Source organism: Eptesicus fuscus, chromosome 15 (genome assembly GCF_027574615.1).
Source record: "Eptesicus fuscus isolate TK198812 chromosome 15, DD_ASM_mEF_20220401, whole genome shotgun sequence".
Lineage (NCBI taxonomy): Eukaryota > Metazoa > Chordata > Mammalia > Chiroptera > Vespertilionidae > Eptesicus > Eptesicus fuscus.
In genome coordinates, this window is record NC_072487.1 from 77,363,252 (window position 1) to 77,383,196 (window position 19,945).

General features: G+C 67.4%; 1 protein-coding gene across 1 annotated transcript; it reads left to right on the forward strand.

The window, feature by feature from the left end:
• The first annotated feature begins 7,094 nt into the window (after nucleotides 1-7,094).
• DBH (dopamine beta-hydroxylase) lies at nucleotides 7,095-19,873 on the forward strand. Its single transcript, XM_008152484.3, has 12 exons — nucleotides 7,095-7,412; nucleotides 10,887-11,033; nucleotides 11,275-11,532; nucleotides 11,991-12,167; nucleotides 13,668-13,770; nucleotides 15,616-15,782; nucleotides 16,127-16,270; nucleotides 16,642-16,680; nucleotides 17,187-17,246; nucleotides 17,542-17,669; nucleotides 18,028-18,187; nucleotides 19,020-19,873. Exons 1-12 carry the CDS (start codon nucleotides 7,095-7,097, stop codon nucleotides 19,149-19,151), a joined length of 1,833 nt encoding a protein of 610 aa, XP_008150706.3. The 3' UTR covers nucleotides 19,152-19,873.
• Nucleotides 19,874-19,945: the final 72 nt, after the last annotated feature.

Consider the following 19,945-nt stretch of genomic DNA (forward strand, 5'->3'; position numbering starts at 1 on the left):
CCCTTCACCCGTCCTTTCATCCCCGCCGGCACTGTGGGTGCAGAGGGGAAGGCCACACCTGCTATGGGAGCTCAGAGGGGGGCCGGGTGCCCCGGGCCTGACGGGCGGGGCTGGCCGGGACTCTGCTCTCCTGAAGCCGCGGGAGCCAGAGCCTCCACAGGGCCCGGGGGGAGGGGTGCAGGGCCCGTTTCTAACCCACCAGAGAAGCCTGGGGAGCGAACCCCGTCCCCGGCCTCCCGCCCAGCCCCCCTCTATCTGGCCCCTGCTCCTTTTCTCCCCGGCCCTGATCCTGGGGCGCTGTCTCGTCCGCCGGCTCCCCCACCCCTGCCTGTCTGTCCTGATGGACCCCCCACCCGGCAGAGCTGGCTCCCTGTTCTGTGCCCCCCACGCCCGCTGCTTGTTGAGTGAACGGAAGACCTTCCCCCGGGACAGCGCTGGCCTGAGGCCCGGTGCTGGGCCTGGACCAGGCAGAGCTCCCTCTGCTCCGATGCCCCATCGGGGACCACCGGCCGCCACGCCCCTTCCTGGCGGACTGACAGGGACACTGAGGCAGAGCGGGCACGAGGCTGCCGATGCCGATGCCGATGCCGTGTGAATGGCTCTCGCTCACACGGCTGTCGGGAGAGCGTGGGGATGGAAAGCGCCAGAGCCGTCAGCCACTGAGCAGGGCCAGGAATCAAACCTGGGACCCTTCCGTGCAGGCCGGCGCTCTAACCACCGAGCATGCCGACCCAGGAGCACGTGAGTGCTTTTGCGTCTGAAGACGGTGGCCTCAGGACCTTTGGCCAGGTCCTCCCCGCCCCCCGGCTCCGCACGCGGGACATCCATCAGATGGCTGTGCCCACGCCTCCCTGGAAGGCGGATTCCGGGAGGGCGGCTGCTCCCCGCGGGCTGGCGGATTTGCGCCTCAGATGCCTCTCTGCTCTCAGCCGTCTCTTTTGGATTTCCACGCTCTCTAATTAGCTCTTTCACATAAACGCCCCTTCTGCCTCACGACGCGATAGCCTCCGATTCCTCTAAAGATAGTGATTACGGCTATTTTAGCCTCCCGCCGACTCAGGCCCTGGTGTCGGAGTTTCTGCTTCTGAGAAGGCTCGGCTCCGGCTGCTTCCCTCCGAGCGCCACGTGGGCCGGAGGGGACAGTCGCCTGCCGTCTGCCGTCTGCGCCTGTTTCTGAGCCCCTGGGGGCGGGAGGTCCGAGTCCAGGCGAGGTGGGCGGGATGGCTCCCCTGGGTGGGGTCCCTGCCTGCCATCCAGGTCAGCCGCTCCCGGTCAGGGTACTGCGTGGTGGCCACTCTCTGCTTCATTCTGGGGGCTCAGGGGCTCTCGGCTCCCAGCACAGGGGTAGGGGGAGCGGGGGGTGGGGGGGGAGAAATGGTTAAGTTGCTGATTGCGATGCAGCAGCACAAAGCCCCGCCCGCCCCTCGCCACCCACCTGCCTGATCTCCGTGGTCCGGACCTGCGGCCCTCGAGCTGCTCTGCACCGTCTCCCCTGAGACCCTTCCAGAACGTGGCTCCCTCTCACTTCCTTCCTTTGCATCTTTTTGTGATTCCTGCAGAATTCCGACCCTTGGAAGAGGCTCTGACGCGGTTAGGATTTGGGGGGAGTACACTTCCCTTCCCGTGTGGCCGAAGCCTCGGAACACCGAACGCACCTCAGAGCGCATGTGAGCCCTGGACGCCCAGCGGGCCCCTCCCCAGGGCCGGGGGGCCCCCACGGGCTGCACACGGAGCACCAGCGGCCAAGTGCAGCCGCGACCCGCACTTGGGATGCCCTTGGGACCAAGACTGAACTGTGGGTCTGCTTGACGTCGGAGCCCACTCAGCAGGGAGTCACAAAGCTGCAACAGGGAAGCCATGGCCTCCCTCTGAGCTGGGGCTGCTGGGCCCCGCCCTCGGCCACGCCGCTGTCCTGCACGAGGGCCGTCCTGATGCCGCTGTTGGTCCACACGTGGGAAGGCGGTCGGCAGAGGTTAGAAAGGCCCGTTTGCTGAGCTGCTGAGGCTCTCAGCCCCCGGCAGGCGGTAACAACACCAACCGGACAGGGAGGCGGGCAGCAGGGACGCCACGAGGCGGGACCCACAGGCCCGGGAATGGGCCTGGAACCCCAGCAGGGACCACGCAGCGACCTGGGCGGGCCCACCCTGCTGGGACTTCAAGTGCAGAGCCGCTGCCCAGGCGTGGGACGGGGCTGGGCGGGGACACACTGCACGCAGCCGGCCCACCCAGACGTCCTGCTAGATGCTGACTAAGTGCCCCCCAGAGCGATGCCCCCTCTGCACCCACCCGGCCCCCGCCCCCTCCTCGCCGCCTACGTGCGCAGATGGCCTCTGTCCCCAGCCTGCTGTTGGGCGAGTCTCTCGGTAACTCGATCAGCAGGGGGACAATTGGATCAGGGTGTACAGGCCGCAGCCCCCCTCCCGCCGCGTGAATGTCAGAGGCCCCCGGGCATGGAGACGGCTCCTTCCGAGGCCTCATCTTCGCAAAGCAGATGGCCGGCTCCGCGCTTTATTGGATTTGCTGCTTGGATGTGACGCATCTGACTGTGGCCGGAGGGCGCAGCCGGGACCCACGGCGAGTCTGGCCCGACAACAAGGCCAGGCCGGCCGGCCGGCCGCGGGAGCAGGTGGCCCTGGTCCAGGAGGCGGAGTGGTCTGGGGTGGGAGCAGCCGCAACTGTTCTGAGAAGGCCTTGGAGCCGTGGTCACTGCTCCACTGGCAGCGGCTGCCTTGGTGCCCCAGCTCCGCTTCGGAACCATGGGTCCGAGTGTGCAAGGGCGGCATGCACCCCGCCCCCACGCGTCCCAGTTAAAAGGCAACCACCCAAATACCAACCGTGGCCGCGGGTTAATAAAGAGCCTGGGCCACGGGCACGGAGAGTGACCCACGCCCGAGGCGGCGCGGCCGGCGGGCGAGCAGTAGGAAGTCATGTTCCTTGAGATGCCGGACACACAGGTACCAGGAGGCCCGGCCTCCACGTCTGGGTACAAACCTCCAGAGCTGAAGACGGGGACTCAGCCGCTCTGTCCACGGACGTTCATAGCAGCCTGTTCACCGTAACAGTGCCCGTCCACCGACAGGTGATGGCCGCGGGTGGCCCGTCCGCACAGGGACAGGAGTCGGCCTTGGGAAGGGAGGGAGGCCTGACCCGGCTCGCCGGGGACTCTCCCCTGCGAGATGCGAGATGCGGGAACTCCCCCGCCTTCCTGCCTCTGTCATTTCACGGGGCAGTCCCCACCGGTGACCACGATCGGAAGGACCAGGGCCTCTCAGATGCAGACACGGCTGCTCTGTCGGCGCCCCCGCCTCTGCGGGGCCTCAGATGGCACTGGGCGCGGGGCCGGGAGGGAGCCGGGCTAGCGTCTCCAATCTGGTCTTCAAACCCACCCGCCCCAAAGCGGCCAGCAGGCGCCCCCCGCCAGGACCCCGGGACAGGCCCCCCTCCTCAGCCTCAGTCCAGACAAGGGGACGTGGGCCCCGGCTGAGGGCGGCTCCGACCCCTCTCGCTGACCCATCCTTCGGAGGAGACAGGCTGCGCGGTCCCCTGCCGCCAACGACAGTCCAGGCCTTGCAGCCCGGCTACCCCGTGGCCTGCAGGGCGGCCTGGCCGCGTGCTCCAAGCCCCAGAGAGCAGCCCCTCCTGGGGGCAGCCACCTCTCCTCCTTGGTGCAGAGCGCCGAGGCCAGTGCGGGCTCTGGCCCAGCAGGCGGGGGGAGTCAGTGGGGCGGACACTCAGGCCCTGAGTGTCCTGAGATTAGGAACGCACACCCGCGGCCCGAGGTGCCCAGGAGCCAGGGCACTCGGTGTCCAGAGCACCCCAGGGCCCTCTCGGGAGGAGGGGGAGAGGCCGCAGCCTGGGGCGTGCTGCCCGGAGGCTGGTCATCTCTCCTCCTTCCATCAGCTGAAAGCTGGATTTCTGCCACCACAAGGGCACCCCAGACCTGGCTGGTGGGCCTCAGCGGTTGAGCGTCGACCTATGAACCAGGAGGTCAGCGTTCGATTCCCGGTCAGGGCACAGGCCCAGGTTGTGGGCTCGATCCTCAGTGTGGGGCGTGCAGGAGGCAGCTGATCCATGATTCTCTCTCATCATTGATGTTTCTCTCTCTCTCCCTCTCCCTTCCTCTCTGAAGTCAATAAAAATACCTATTTTTTAAAAAGAGCACCTGGGCCAAGCGGGCACCCTGCAGCCGCCCCGTGGTCGCTGGGGAGCTGTGTGGCTCAGGTCACCAACCGGCTCCAGTCCCCACCTGCTGTCATCGGGGTTGGGGACCGGGGAGCTGGCCTCATGTGGCAGAGGCTACAGGGATGACAGCGAGCGGAGGACAGCGCCAGGAAGACACGGAAAACAAAGGGCTCGTTAAAACGCTGAAATTGGCCCCAATGAGGTCAGCCGTCGGAGCGCCTGGGAGGGAAGCCAGGCCTGAGCGGCGAACGGGTTAATTTCATTGGGTGCCACCCCAGCCCACCTTTGCGGGGCAACTAGCCCCAGAGCAGAGCTGGAGGGGGCGGGGCCAGAGGCCCCCGGGCTCCAGAGGAGCAGCGGCTCAGCCCTGGGCGGGCAGCTGAGCGGCGCTTCCGTGTCGGTCGGTCCGTGGCTGCGGAGGAGGCACATGGGCAGAGCCGCGGTGGGGCCAGCAGCCTGGCTGCAGTTCTCTTCGGTGTCCTCCTGATTCCCGTGGCCTTTCCCTGACCTTGTCCTGCTCTGAGTGCAGCCCCCCCGCCCCCCACACCCGCCAGCCGAGAGCCCCCGGACCGCAGGCTCAGTGCGCGACCCCTCTGAGCAGCCTCCCCCGGGGCTGAGGGTGGTCAGACAGCACCGGCCGCTGGGGGTGAAGGGCTGGGCGGGCCACACCCCCTGTCTCCCGGTAATTGCTCCTTCTCCGTAATAATTATTTCTGAAATCAGCTGAATCCGTTTTCTGAAATGCTTCTGAGCTGAGAAGGAGGCCGTCTTTGAATCCTGTTAAAAACACGTGTGTGCCCAGCTGGCGTGGCTCAGCGGTTGAGCGTTGACCTATGAACCAGGAGGTCACGGTTCGATTCCCAGTCGGGGCACAGGCCCGGGTTGCAGGCTCGAGCCCCAGTGTGGGGCGTGCAGGAGGCAGACGGTCCATGACTCTCTCTGATCGTTAATAAAAATGTGTTTTTAAAAAAATACGCGTGTCCATTCTCAGAGCCACACAGCCTCCCAGAGAGGAGAGGCGGGAGGTGCGCTCAGCTGCCCAAGGTCGGGGTGGTCAGGGCTGACCCCACACCCCCAGGCTCCGCACCCCAATCCCAGGCCCTGGCTCCTGGGCCTCCCACCTCTCACTCCCCAGAACCCCTGAGCTGAGGAGCCGGAGGGATAAGCTCCCGGTCCAGGTGGGGCGAGATCTGGGTGGGGAAGTGCTTCTCCAAGGATGCCCAGCTGGGACCCAGGAGGATTCGAACCCAGAGCCAACACCCTGGGCGATGCATGACGGGGCCGTAGGGCCCCACTAGCCCGGGGTGGCAGCTGGTGCGCGTCTGCCCGTCCTCACGCGGAGCCACCTGGAAGGCTCACCCAGGGCCAGTCCCCCCCCCCCCACCCCCGCGGAGACCCTGCCTCACCCCTTCTCGTGGCTGCTCCCTGACCCCTGGGAGCGAGTGTCCAGGTGCGTCGTGACCTCCAATGCCAGATGCCTGCTTAGGGCACAGACTGGGAGGTTCTAGAAAGAATTTGGAGAAGGAGACCTGGTCTCAGGCCTTCCCCCCTGGCCTGGGCCCGCCCAACTTAGGCAGACAGCACCACCCCAGGGCCAGGAACTTCCTCCCAGTTTCATCGTCACACAAAGACAGTCAATCCTTCCTGGGGAACAGAGGTCAGAGCAAAACCAGAGCCAGCGCAACCTACTCACAGCCCGTCTTTCAAATCCCTGAGGATTTAACACTGGGCACCTGCCAGGGACCTCCGTGTGCTCCTGGGGCTGGGTTTTTAGTTTCTCCAAAGAGAGGAGGAACAGGAGGAGGAAGAAGGTAGGAAAAAAGGGAGGGAGGGAGACCGAAGGGAGGGAGGGAAAAAGGAAGTTAGTTTGATGTCTGAGGGTTGGGGGCTGAGGTCAGAGCAGGAGGCAATCATGGAGAACTTCCTGGAAGTGGCAGCACACGTTGAGTCCATTCTGCACAGAGAAGGACGGGAGGGAGCCGAGTGCGATGAGACTGACACTGGAGGCTCTCAGGGCTGTAAGACCCGACGGGTCTGTGGGAAGGCCCTGTGGAGTGTGGAGAAACCGCAATGGCCGGCTGGCCCGGGAGGGTTCACTTTCAGGCTGGGTCCACTCTCTGCTGGAGGGTGTCAAGGTTGGGGAGCTTTGGAGACATGGAAGCGGGCCCCCTTTCCGAATGTGTCCCCTTTCCGAATGTGTCCCCGCCAGCAAGGTGCGCTACATTTTACCCCTCTGCAAGGCATCGCCAGGTCTGCTGCCCAGAAACGCCACCCCCCCACAGCGCCATCTGTCCCCACCCCCAGCGCTGCACCCACTGCTTCTGCAGCAGCCGTGGCGCCAGCTGGAGCCTGTGGGGAGCAGAGCGGAACAGCAGGCCCCCGAGAGTGTCTCCACGCGGCCTATTTGGGGACCGCCTTTTGTTTTCGGTTTGAAAGCGCCCGCCCCCCGGCCTTGTAAAACCGCTCCGCGGGCCAGGCCTCCCGCAGCACGGCCCATTACTCACTGCCCCCTCGGGGATAACTTTGGGGTCTCAGTCTGCCCATCCGCGAATGGGGCGGCACGGGGCCCATCCGTCGGCTGGGGGGGGACAGGACGGGACGGCCTGCCGGGTGGTCAGGGGGTGCCTGGCGGGAGGGCAGGCGAAAGGCTGGCCGGCTGCAGGGAGCAGCCCTCCCCGGCGGCGACCCCTCCCCAGTCTGCTCCAATTCCCGCTGACGGTGTCCATGCCCCCATCAGTGCCAATTAGGGGAGCCAGGGAGGCAGAGCGTTTGGCCCGGGGCACGAGCAGGTGGGAGGGTCAACCGGACAATTCAATTCCCCGGCAGACAAATGTGATTACGGCGGCCGCCTGGGCCCAGCCCCCGCGAGGGCCGGGACATAAAGGGCCAGGTGGGGCGGCCGAGCGCCCAGCCATGCGGGTCCCCAGCCCCAGCACGCGCGAGGCCGCCTCCATGTACGGCACGGCGGTGGCCGTGTTCCTGGTCATCCTGGTGGCCGCGCTGCAGGGCTCGGGGCCCCCCGAGAGCCCCTTCCCCTACCGCATCCCCCTGGACCCCGAGGGGACCCTGGAGCTCTCCTGGAACGTCAGCTACGCGCAGGAGACCGTCCACTTCCAGCTGCTGGTGCGCGAGCTCAAGGCCGGGGTCCTGTTTGGGATGTCGGACCGCGGGGAGATGGAGAACGCCGACCTGGCCGTGCTCTGGACCAACGGGGACCGCGCCTACTTCGCGGTGAGTCTCTCCTCCGCCCTGAGCCTGCCCCTACCCAGCCCCCGCCGGCCGCCCCCTGCACTCCACCTCCTGAGCCGGGTCCCAAGCGCGCCAGTTTGCGGAAAGAACGAGAAATAGATGCTCTCCAGGGGCCCTCACTGCGCCCCAAGCTACAGGGCAGGACAGGCCGCCGCTGGAGCGGGCGCAGACCCCACGCCCTCCACTCACACGAACAACGCCCGGGCGCCCACACCCTCGCACGTGACCAGGCGCAGGGCCGCGTGCACCCCGGGCCCAGGACGCGGCGCTGGCCGGACGCGGTTTGCACAGGCAGGTCCACCGAGCGGCGCGGCCCCACGGGCGGAGCGCTGGAGCCCTGGCCTCGGAAAAGCTGCAGAGGGTGGAAGGGGGAGGTTTCCTTTTGAACTGGAGCAACGTTGGGGCCTCCACAAAATGAAGGGAGGTCCTGGGGGGGCCCAGCCCCTGTCCTGAGCCCCCCTCCCGCCCCCTCCCTGACTGACCTGCCACCAGGGTCTCTCTCAGCACAAACCCCTCTCTCCCCAGAAACAGACACAGGAAGACGGGAAGTCTCGGAAGTCAGAGCGTCCTTTCTTTATCTGTGCACAGAGGGACGCTTGCCCCTTGGCGTGGGGGAGCCGGGCGGGAGTGCTGAGTCAGGAGGGGGGGCCCGGCCTGTCCTCCTCGGAAGGGCGGGGAGAATCTCCTTCCGCTCCTGCGGGTGTTTGTGGGTGACACCAACTGCTGATATTCCTGGTCCCCGACTGAGCTCCCCCCGCTGCCTGAGCCGGCCCTGCAGGCGGGTACGCTGCTGGGTTCACAAGTGGGGCCCGCGGCTGGGGAGCTGCGTGGGGCACCCAGGTCGATGGGCCGGAGCTGCCTGGTTGGGGCAGGGCTGCCCCGGGGCCGCCCGCCTCCCACGACGAGGGCGCTCGGTAGCTGGGGCCACGCAGCCCCGTGCCGAGCACGCGCTCCTCCGGGCGGCACAGCGGCTGCCAAGTGAGCGGGCCTCTCCCTCCTGCGCCGCAGGGTTCATTTGCACAACAAATTCCTCTGCAAACAAATGTCAGGCCTGTTCTCCTCCTCCGGCAAGATGTTCAACAACTACTTTCTAGGTTCCCAGCCCAGCATCACCCGCGATCTTCCTGCCTCCGTTTAGCAGGAGTCCCGCGAGCCCCCGCCCCCCCACACACACACACACACACACACACACACACACTCATACTCACACACACACACACACACACACACACACTCACACACACACTCACACACACACACTCACACACACACACACACACACACACACACACTCACACACACACACACACACACTCACACACACACACACACACTCACACACACACACACTCACACACACACACACACTCACTCACACTCACACACACACACATACACACACACTCACACACACACTCACACACACACACACACTCACACACACACACACACACACACACACACACACACACTCACACACACACACACTCACACACACACACACACTCACACACACACACACACACACACACACACTCACACACACACACTCACACACACTCACACACACACACACTCACACACTCACACACACACACACACACACCCGCGGTGGCGGCGCGTTTCTCCTGGGACACGGTGCACAATCGTGGGCAGCTCTTCTCTCAGGGAAATGAAGACCACAGCGATGGCCCCGGGAGCAGGAAAACAGGTCCTGAGGCCAAGGCCCCTGTTCCTGAGCGGAACAGAGGCCCTGGGTGGGGAAGGCTGTCCCTCTCAGACGCGCCCCCCCCCCAACACGCGCCCCCTGCTCTGGCTGGAGCCCCTGGTGCAAGGGAAGCAGCTGGGGGTGGGGAGGGGTCAGCCAGGTCTGCTTAACATCTGGGGGAATGCAGCCGGTCCGTTTCCTCCCCGGCCTCAGTTTACCCTCTCCAAGCGAGGAGGGGAGGACGGGGCAAGGGGAGCAAGACGCCCAGGCGTGGGGTTCAGGGGGTGCCCACTCTCGGGGGAGCAGGAGCACAGGACAGGCACGTGAGCCGAGGGCCTCCTGAGCACTGTGCCCGGCCTCTCTCGCCATCTCCCCTCCACGCTCCACGGGCCGTCATGACCCTCCCCCCCCCCCCCGCGGGCCGGTGGGGGCGCTGTTTGTCTGAGGCCTCTTCCCAGTCACGGCACCTTCTTAGCAGGAAGACTCCCGGGTCCCGCCCGGAGGTCCGGACTGACTGAAGCACATAATCCCTCCTTGGGAAAACGGCTGTTTAAAGCGGATGTTTTAACTCCTCTGTCATTCTCAGACAGTCCCTTGTTCTATGGGTCAGCTCTGTCATTCTCAGACAGTCCCTTATTCTGTGAAATAACCGTTTTAGTCTGAATAATAGAAAAAGATACAAATCCAGCTGTCTGACCTTGCAAGCTCGCCATCTAATGTAACAGACGAATACTGATACTATCCCCATGTTCTCAGGCCGAGTTTGTTCATTATGTATCCAGGATTACGAGCTGTCTGCAAAAAATAACTCACAGAGTTCTTTTGTCCAAGCTGCGAAGAGCTCGGGAGGTATAAATAGGGAAGACGTCCTCCATGTCTTTGCTCAGAGGTTCGGGAGACGCCTCCCTCTGGGCCCGCTGGCGTGGATGGAGACCCCTAATTAATTGGCTCATTAAGGCGTCTTGTGCCTATGATACGACATAGCCAGCCCCGGAGCCCCGCTGGCCTCTGAGAGCCCTGCTTCAAGGTCCCAGGGGAAGGGAGACAGGACGTGGAGTGAGCCCCTCACCCCGGCCAGACCCCGGCCCCACAGGGCCCGTGCGCCCTGCGCTGTGGGCAGCAGCCTTCGCTCCCAGCCCGTCCTGTCCCTGCCCCGCACTCCCAGCCCGTCCTGTCCCCGCCCCGCGCTCCCAGCCCGTCCTCTCCCCGCCCCGCACTCCCAGCCCGTCCTGTCCCTGCCCCGCACTCCCAGCCCGTCCTGCCCCTGCCCCGCACTCCCAGCCCGTCCTGTCCCTGCCCCGCACTCCCAGCCCGACCTGTCCCTGCCCCGCACTCCCAGCCCGACCTGTCCCTGCCCCGCGCTCCCAGCCCGTCCTGCCCCTGCCCCGCGCTCCCAGCCCGTCCTCTCCCTGCCCCGCGCTCCCAGCCCGTCCTGCCCCTGCCCCCCGCACTCCCAGCCCGTCCTGTCCCTGCCCCACACTCCCAGCCCGTCCTGCCCCTGCCCCGCGCTCCCAGCCCGTCCTGCCCCTGCCCCGCACTCCCAGCCCGACCTGCCCCTGCCCCCCCCCCCCCCCCGCACTCCCAGCCCGTCCTGTCCCCGCCCCGCACTCCCAGCCCGTCCTGTCCCCGCCCCGCACTCCCAGCCCGTCCTGTCCCTGCCCCGCACTCCCAGCCCGTCCTGTCCCTGCCCCGCACTCCCAGCCCGACCTGCCCCTGCCCCGCACTCCCAGCCCGTCCTGTCCCTGCAGGACGCCTGGAGCGACCAGAGGGGACAGATCCACCTGGACGCCCAGCAGGACTACCAGCTGCTGCAGGCCCAGAGGACCCCGCAGGGCCTGAGCCTACTGTTCTGGAGACCCTTCAGCACCTGCGACCCCCGGGACTACCTCATCGAGGTGGGTGGTGGGCCTGGGTGTGCGTTCACGGCAGCCCGTGAGAGAGCCAGCCCAGCCCCTGCCCCCGTCCGCCTGTGACCTCCAGCTCGCAGCCTCTAGAACTTTCTATGCCTGCTCCATCCAGCACCAGCGGGGCTGGCAGCTGCCTTCTTGGTCAGTGCCAGGCATGCCACCTGCCAGGCAGGGCGGGCAGGGGCCCGGCGTCCCCAGGTGACCAGGAGCCCTGCTCTGGGGTCCGCAGGACGGCACCGTCCACCTGGTGTACGGGGTCCTGGAGCAGCCCTTCTCGTCGCTGGAGGCCATCAACACCTCAGGCCTGCGGACCGGGCTGCAGAGGGTGCAGCTGCTGAAACCCAACATCTCCGTCCCGGCCCTGCCCGCCGACGTGCGCACCATGGAGGTCCGCGCCCCCGACGTCCTCATCCCCGGCCAGGAGACCACCTACTGGTGCTACATGACCGAGCTCCCCCCGGGCTTCCCCCTGCACCACATCGTCATGGTACGTGGCGGGGGGGGGGGGCGGGAAAGGGGGGGAGGCTGCTGCCTGGGGGCCTACAGAGCCCTCCTGTCCCTGGAGCCCTCCCTGTCCCTGGAGCTGTCCGAGGTCCTGGTTGAACCAGGTGTCCTGAACCCTGGGCCCCCGACCTTCCTGAAGCCGCAAGTGTGGTCTGATCCATCGCTGCCCAGCTCCCAGGGCCTCGCACCCCAGCTCCCAGGGCCTCGCACCCCAGCTCCCAGGGCCTCGCACCCCAGCTCCCAGCCTGGACCAAGGCAACTGATACCGAGTTCTGCTTCTTCCCCTGGGACTGGAATGGCCGTCTGCCTGTCAGGCCACATCCCCCTTCCTTTAAAAGCAGCTTAACTCAGAGCGCAATTGCTCTGAGCACCTCCCAGTGGGTGGGCAGGTGTGCGGGCGGTGTCCACTGCCCCAGACTCGGTGTCCCCTCCACCCCGCAGTACGAGCCCATCGTCACCGAGGGCAACGAGGCGCTGGTGCACCACATGGAGGTGTTCCAGTGCGCGGCCGGGTTCCAGAGCTTCCCCCACTTCAGCGGGCCCTGCGACTCCAAGATGAAGCCGGAGCGCCTCAACTACTGCCGCCACGTGCTGGCCGCCTGGGCCCTGGGCGCCAAGGTGCGGCACCCTCCACACTGGTGTCCCCACTTCTCCGAGAGGCCCCACGACGGGGGCTCCACAGGGTGCTGCCACCCCCAAGTCCCCAAGGCCTGTGCGCGGCCCCATCCCGTCCTGGGAGCCGCGGGACTTTTCCCAGAAGCCCCCGAGCTGTGTGCTCTGTGGTACTGACCCGGGTCCGCTGGCCGCAGAGGGTTTGTGCACTGGGGGGTCCCGGGTGACGGGCAGGTGTCGCAGCCGCCCTGGGCTGCACCGTGGGGCTTACCTCCACATGCAGAGGGGCCAGCCAGGGGCCGGGCAGGCTGGCCGAGGGGCACCAGCACCCCACCCCCCGCCCCGAGTCCAGGAACATCGTGTGCACTGGCGCTGAGCTGCTCGTCAGCAGGAGAGCATTGTTCTAATCCGCTGCCCCACCAACACCCCTGCAGCTCAGCCCCACCCCCTGCGGCTCAGCCCCACCCCCTGCAGCTCAGCCCCACCCCCTGCAGCTCAGCCCCACCCCCTGCAGCTCAGCCCCACCCCCTGCGGCTCAGCCCCTCCCCCTGCAGCTCAGGCCCCTCCCCCTGCGGCTCAGCCCCACCCCCTGCAGCTCAGCCCCACCCCCTGCAGCTCAGCCCCACCCCCTGCGGCTCAGCTCCTCCCCCTGCGGCTCAGCCCCACCCCCTGCGGCTCAGCTCCTCCCCCTGCGGCTCAGCCCCACCCCCTGCGGCTCAGCCCCACCCCCTGCGGCTCAGCCCCACCCCCTGCAGCTCAGCCCCACCCCCTGCAGCTCAGCCCCACCCCCTGCGGCTCAGCCCCACCCCCTGCGGCTCAGCTCCACCCCCTGAAGCTCAGCCCCACCCCCTGCGGCTCAGCCCCTCCCCCTGCGGCTCAGCCCCACCCCCTGCGGCTCAGCCCCACCCCCTGCGGCTCAGCCCCACCCCCTGCGGCTCAGCCCCTCCCCCTGCGGCTCAGCCCCACCCCCTGAAGCTCAGGCCCCACCCCCTGCAGCTCAGGCCCACCCCCTGCAGCTCAGCCCCACCCCCTGCAGCTCAAGCCCACCCCCTGCAGCTCAGCCCCACCCCCTGCAGTTCAGCCCCACCCCCTGCAGCTCAGCCTCACCCCCTGCAGCTCAGCCCCACCCCTTGCAGCTCAGCCCCACCCCCTGCAGCTCAGCTCCACCCCCTGCAGCTCAGCCCCACCCCTTGCAGCTCAGCCCCACCCCCTGCAGCTCAGCTCCACCCCCTGCGGCTCAGCCCCACCCCCTGCGGCTCAGCCCCACCCCCCGCGGCTCAGCCCCTCCCCCTGCGGCTCAGCCCCACCCCCTGAAGCTCAGGCCCCACCCCCTGCAGCTCAGGCCCCACCCCCTGCAGCTCAGCCCCACCCCCTGCAGCTCAGCCTCACCCCCTGCAGCTCAGCCCCAACAGTCAAGTGGGTTTGCCACCCGGGACCCCCTGGGGCCCCGGTCTGTCTGCAGGGCTGCTGTCCTAACGCCCAGCCCGCTCCCTCCGCTCCCCGCAGGCCTTCCACTACCCGGAGGAGGCAGGCCTTGCTTTCGGGGGCGCCGGGTCCTCCAGGTTTCTCCGCCTGGAAGTTCACTACCACAACCCGCTCAAGATACAAGGTAGGAGCTCGAGCTGTTTCTCCGGGCCCACCTCTGCCTTCCCCTCGGCGCTGGACTCCCCCACCCTGCAAAGTCTGGCCTCCTGCTGTGACCCACAGGGCACGCATCCCTCTCGCCTCTCTCCTTCACTGCTCGCTGTCCGTCTCCGGGACCGCAGTGGCTCTGGGACAGGGCCTCGCGGGGCTGGCTGAGCACCAGGGACACGGCACTGTCCCAGACACCAGCCCCTGGCACAGGCAGGTAGAGGTTCCTGTGTACCCATTTTGCAGATGAGGAAATTAAGGCCCAGAGTGTAGGGACCCACGAGGCCACAAAGTGAGGAGGGACCTGGGAGCCAGGAAGTCTGGCTCTGGGCCGCGGTGGTCTCCAAGGGCACGCAGCCTGGCCGGGACTGGCCGGCTCTGGAACTGAGCCAGACTGGTCTGAGAGCAGAGCTGTAAGGATCCGGTGGATGTTGGGTCGGAGGAGTAAACGCCCGCCCTTCTCCGGCACCCTGGGCTCACCCCGCCAGCCAGAGCAGGAGCGAGCGTTGGGGTGTGCCGACCAGGTGGCTCAAGGACGTGGGAGCAGAAATAGCGTGAGAGATCCGACTGTCAGCCCCGGGCCGGGCCCAGCCCGCCCTCCCTAGTTGCGTGACCCGGGGGGGGGGGGGAGATGGTGACCCTCACCCTGCCGATCTGCTCACCTCCCACGTGACTCTTCCTGGCGCACAGCCGACTCCCCCGCGCGGGAATGACGGCCGCGCACAGGGAAGGGCATACGTCAGCGGGCCTTCGCGGGAGACAGGATTTAGTGCTCCCTGAAGCCGGGAGGCTAATGGGTTTCTGAGAACGCCTGACGGACACGCCAGGGAAGTCTGTCTCCTCCTGATTCTCGGGGTGTATTTATGGACCCGTCACCAGATATAGGGACGCGCCTGTCACTCCACAAATCTGGAAGCGGCTGCTTTCCTATAAATATCAGAATCCACCGTGATCTCGTCATCCATCCCGCTGCGCGCGAGCCAGCGCATCTCCCTCACTTTGTCATCCTCGGACGCAGTCAGCGCGGTGCAGGGCTAAGTGTGCACCCCGAGTTGCGGGCTGGGGGGCATGGAGTAGGGAGGCAGGGGGCAGAGGCAGGAGGCGTTCTTGGCTTCACCTCCGAGCAAGAGCGGGAGCCCCCGGCCCCCACCAAGGCCCTGGCTCCGTTCCCATCTCGGCCACGTCCCAGGCCTGCGATCTTGGGCTCTGAGCCTCCGTTTCCACGTCTGTAAATTGGGGACGAATACTCTGTTACCTGGGCTCTCCACCCACCTCCCAGCTCTGCTGTGCATTCCTAGGGTCATCCAGCCCCGCCCCCCCTTTTTTTCTCCACGGGACCCTCCCGACGCTCCACCTGAAGTCCTCAGGACCCGGTCACTGACCAGTTCCAGGCAGGGAAGGGCAGGAGACAGGTGACGAGGCCACAGGTCGTGTGGTGGGGCCTGTGGGTGGCAGTGTCCCCGGACCTCTGACCCACACCCTCATGTGCCCGCCGGGAAGCTGCCCAGGGAGCTGAACTCCCCGATGAGCAACTTCGAGGAGAGCGGGCAGGGGTGGCTGGACCGTGCTGGGTAGAAGCACTGAGGTCTTAGGACGAGGCCCTTGGCTTTGAGCTGAGGCCCAGAGAGGGGCAGCGACTTGCCTGAGAGCACCCAGCACACTGCTGACCAAGTGTCTGCCTCCTGGTGTGAACGGTGTGGGGTCACAGGCCCACGCTACAGGCTGGGACAGGGGCGGGCTGACCATTCCTCCTGCCTCAGGGCAGCGGGGGTCAGCCTGCCAAAGGGGCGGGGACCTTGGCTCACCCCTCGCCCCCTCCCAGGCCGGCGGGACTCGTCGGGCATCCGCCTGTACTACACGGCCACGCTGCGGCGCTTCGACGCGGGCATCATGGAGCTGGGCCTGGTGTACACGCCCGTGATGGCCATCCCCCCACGGGAGGCGGCCTTCGTGCTCACGGGCTACTGCACGGACAAGTGCACGCAGCTGGTGAGCGCCGGCCTGGCCCGCGGGGCCCCTGCCGGGGGCTGCCTTCCCAGGGCCTCCGTCCGGGGACCGTCCTCCTCGAGGGCCGGAGGCTCCGGGGCCCCGGGCCGCTCAGGAAGAACTGGCTGTCCCCACAAGGCGCCCCTCTCTCGGACAGCGCAGCCCCCTGGTTTCCTGACGGGGGGGGGGGGGGGTTAATGCTGGGAGAAGGGTGAGGCCGGGAATGCTCACGTCCTGGGACGCTCTCGGCCTCGCTGCCCCGTGCGCGGTCAGTGCCGGCAGCAGGTGGAGGGCAGCGGCCCACGTCCCCACATGGTCAGGCCCTGACCGGCACCCCCGGGGATCAGGCCCTGCCTCCCTCGGGGATCCACATCTTTGCCTCCCAGCTGCACACGCACCTGACCGGGCGCAAGGTGGTCACCGTGCTGGCCCGGGACGGCCGGGAGAGGGCCATTGTGAACAGGGACGACCACTACAGCCCCCACTTCCAGGTGGGGACCCCCGCCCGCCCTGTCTGACCTTCTCTCTCCCAACAGCCACAGAAACACCCCCGTCCCGGGGCTCCTTGTCCTGGGCCAGGCCCAGACGCCTGGCGGGGGTGCAGTGGCCAGCCCTCCCCCCGGGATTTACTCTAAGGGAAGGATCGGGGGGACGCTGGCCTGTGGCCGATGCGGATCTGGGGGACCCAGGCGGCCCAGTGGTAGCATCTGTCCTGTTTCAGTCCCTCCGGCAGAAACCAAACTCAGCCAGGCCTGGCTCCCCCAAGGGGCTGGGACGAACCTACACCCCAGAGGGCCGGGGGGTGGCTGGAGTGGGTCCAGCTGAGGTCCCCCTTCCCTCCGCCCCCTGCTCTCCCCTCCAGGAGATCCGCATGCTGAAGAAGATCGTGTCCGTCCATCCAGTGAGTGCCCGGTCAGGGCGGAGGCCGGGAGGGCCGGAGACACAGACAGCACCGGGGGTGGGGGCATGCAAAGGTCCCTCCGTGTCCACACAGCAGGGGCTGGGCTGTCCCACGGCGAGGGCCCTGAGCTCAGAGGGGTTGGGACAGACGGCACTCGGGGTCAGCCGACCCCAAAGCCCGAGAGCCGCAGAGGGAGCTGAGGGCGTGGAGGTCGCCCGCGGGGCTTCTGGTCACGCCCAGGGAGCCCGGGCCACGGGGGCCTGGCCCACGTTCACCGAGGGCTGGGACACGGCCGGCAGGCCCGGAACCACCAGCCGCCTGCCCATGGCCGGCGGACGAGGGGCATGGAAGCCGAGGCGCGGTCACGCCTGGACACTCAGCGTGTGACCCTCAGGTGTGGGCCCGTGACCACACGTGCTGTGGCCCAGTCCCATGTGAGCGTGGGCCCCGAGCACCTGTCACCCCAGGTGGGCAGGCTGACGGGCCTCTGTCGGCTCGGCTCACAGGGGGACGTGCTGATCACCTCCTGTACGTACAACACGGAAGACAGGGAGCTGGCCACCGTGGTAAGTCCCTCACTTCTCCCTGCCCCCGGCCCTGGAGCCCCTGCCGCCGGGGCTTCCTGTTCGGACTGTCTGCACTTTCGAGAGGACGCCTTTCCTCACCTGGGGAGGAGGCTGCTGGGGGGCAGGGGTGCCCCCTCATTCATTCCATCAAGTGTGGCTGCAGAGACCCACTGGGACCGCTGGGTAGCGGAATGAGGGAGGGAATGGACGGAAGAATGAACGAATGCGCGGACCCAAAGGACGCGCTGCGGGGTGGGCGTCCGCGGGGCCGAGCCACAGCGTCTCCTGCCCGCAGGGCGGCTTCGGCATCCTGGAGGAGATGTGCGTCAACTACGTGCACTACTACCCGCAGACGCAGCTGGAGCTGTGCAAGAGCGCCGTGGACGCCGGCTTCCTGCGGAAGTACTTCCACCTCGTCAACAGGTGACGGCGGGCGGGACCCCCCCCTCAGGCCCTGCAGCCGGCGGGGGAGTGCGGGACCGGGCCCGGTCCTCAGAGCAGGGGAGGCGTGGCAGGCATCACCAATGGGACCCACCCCCCCTTCCTGCCGAGCCCGGACGTGGCCTGAGAAGCACCCGGCCCCGCCGTCCAAGGTGGCAGGGGAGAGGAAGCTGTTCCCCATCCTGGCGTGGAGGCGGGGCCACCACAGCCCGTGAGGCACCCCACAGGAGCCCTGCCGGGGAGGAGGCGGCCTGAGGGCCACTCCGGGGACCCCACCCCGTCTGCAGGGGGTGTCTCCTTGCCCCACCTGCACCCAACGGCCGCTCCCTCCCGCCGCCAGTTTCAACAGCGAGGAGGTGTGCACCTGCCCCCAGGCCTCGGTGCCCCAGCAGTTCGCCTCGGTGCCCTGGAACTCCTTCAGCCGCAGCGTGCTGCGGGCCCTGTACGGCTTCGCGCCCCTCGACGTGCACTGCAACAAGTCCTCAGCTGTGCGCTTCCAGGTGCGCCCCCTGGGCCTCGCTCTGGGCCCTCGCTCGCCCGGGGCCTCCCGCAGCAGGTCCCCCAGCTGCCTACCCCTCTGTGCCCGCATCAGCCCCGGGCCCCGAGGACCCCCGTGTGGGGTGACAGGTGCCCCTCCAAGCAGCTGGCAAGGAGCCCTCACACAGAACCGTTAGACAGGCGGGCCCAGCCAGCCAGCCAGCCCATGGAGGGAGGAACCTGCAGTGGGAGGAGCCGACAGCACCCACGTGGGCAGGGGGCTCCCCGCTCCTGGGCGCCATCACATCACATCACGGGACCAATCTCGGTGGTGTGAGCCGGGCGCCAGCAACCTCCCCCGGAGCCTAAAAATAAAGCGAGGGGAGGGCAGGTGGGAAGGAGCAGTCTGAGACGGGGCCCGTCTCCCTCCTTCTCGGGGGCCCACTGGGGTTCAAAGGCAGCTCCCGAGCCCCCAGGCCGAGTCAGGTGGGACCGCTCTGCCGATGCCCGAGGCACATTTCCTGGGCGCGTCTGGGAGCCGGATTAATTGCTCACCGATCGGTGCCGGCTGCCAGGGAAAGGCTGCCAGTCACCCAGGCGGCGGGGTGGACGTGGCACAGACTGGTGTGGGGCAGCCGGTGGGGGAGGAACAGCGGCCGCTGCCGCCTGCACCCGGGGCTCTGAGGGGAGGGTGAGTGGGGCGGAGGGGGTGCCAGGATCACCTCCAGTGAGGCCCTCCCAGCAGCCCCCGGGGGTGGGGAGGGTGTTTGGTGTGAGGACAAGAAGCCAAGGGATTGTTGGGAGGCGGCGCCATCTCAGCCCTCCCGCCTGTTACCACGTGGCCCTTCCTCGCAGGGGGAATGGGACCGGCAGCCGCTGCCCAAGATCGTCTCCCAGCTGCAAGCGCCCGCCCCTCGGTGCCCGGCCAGCCAGGGTCTGGGCCCAGCCGGCCCCACCGTGGCCAACATCAGCGTGGGCCAAGGCTGAGGGGCAGGCCACCTCCTCGCTCCCCCTCCGTGCTACCCCTGTGGGCACATGCCAGCGCTGTGCACCCCCACTCTGTGAAGACCTCCTCGAAACAGCCGTGTGCCCAGGATGAGGGACCGGACTGTGCCCCTGCCTGAGACCACTGCGCCCTCCCCCTGCATGGCCAGAGGCTCCTGAGCGCGCCCGGTGGACCCGCCAGGCCTGGGCGTCCGGACCAAGGCCCCTCCCGGCCTGTAAGGGCAGCCCGGCTGGCGGTCTGGAGCCCAGAGCCCCGAGAGCCCTGCCCGTGTCTCCAGGAGCCACCGGCCCTCCCGGCAGGAGCCACGCCTGACTGCACTCACCCCGCCCCAGCCCATTCGTGCTCTTGCGCGTCCCTGCAGAGCGGCGCGTTGCAGTGGGCGGCTTCCCTGCCCACGGAGGCAGGACGAGCGTTTCGCCACTTAGAGACTCGCCTGGGAAATGGCTGGTTTCAGGGTGAAGAGACGTTTCGCCCACCTAGAGGGAACCCTCACCACAGCGCCACCATGAAGGTCGGACGGCCAGGATCCCAGCGAGGGCCTGGGGCGGCCCCGGGTTCCCCTCTCCTCCCATAAGAATCAGACCTGCCTTAGAGCCCCTGGCCTCTTAGTGCAGGTGTGATGTGGGTGGACCATCTCACCTCCCTGCCCCTCAGTTTTCTCATCTGTGAAATGGGGCCAATACTGTGCCGATTGATGAGACAATAAAGCTCACACACAGGGCGGCCTTGCTCCCACCAGAGGCCTCGCTGAGCTCCTTCCCATGTGGCCCTGTGC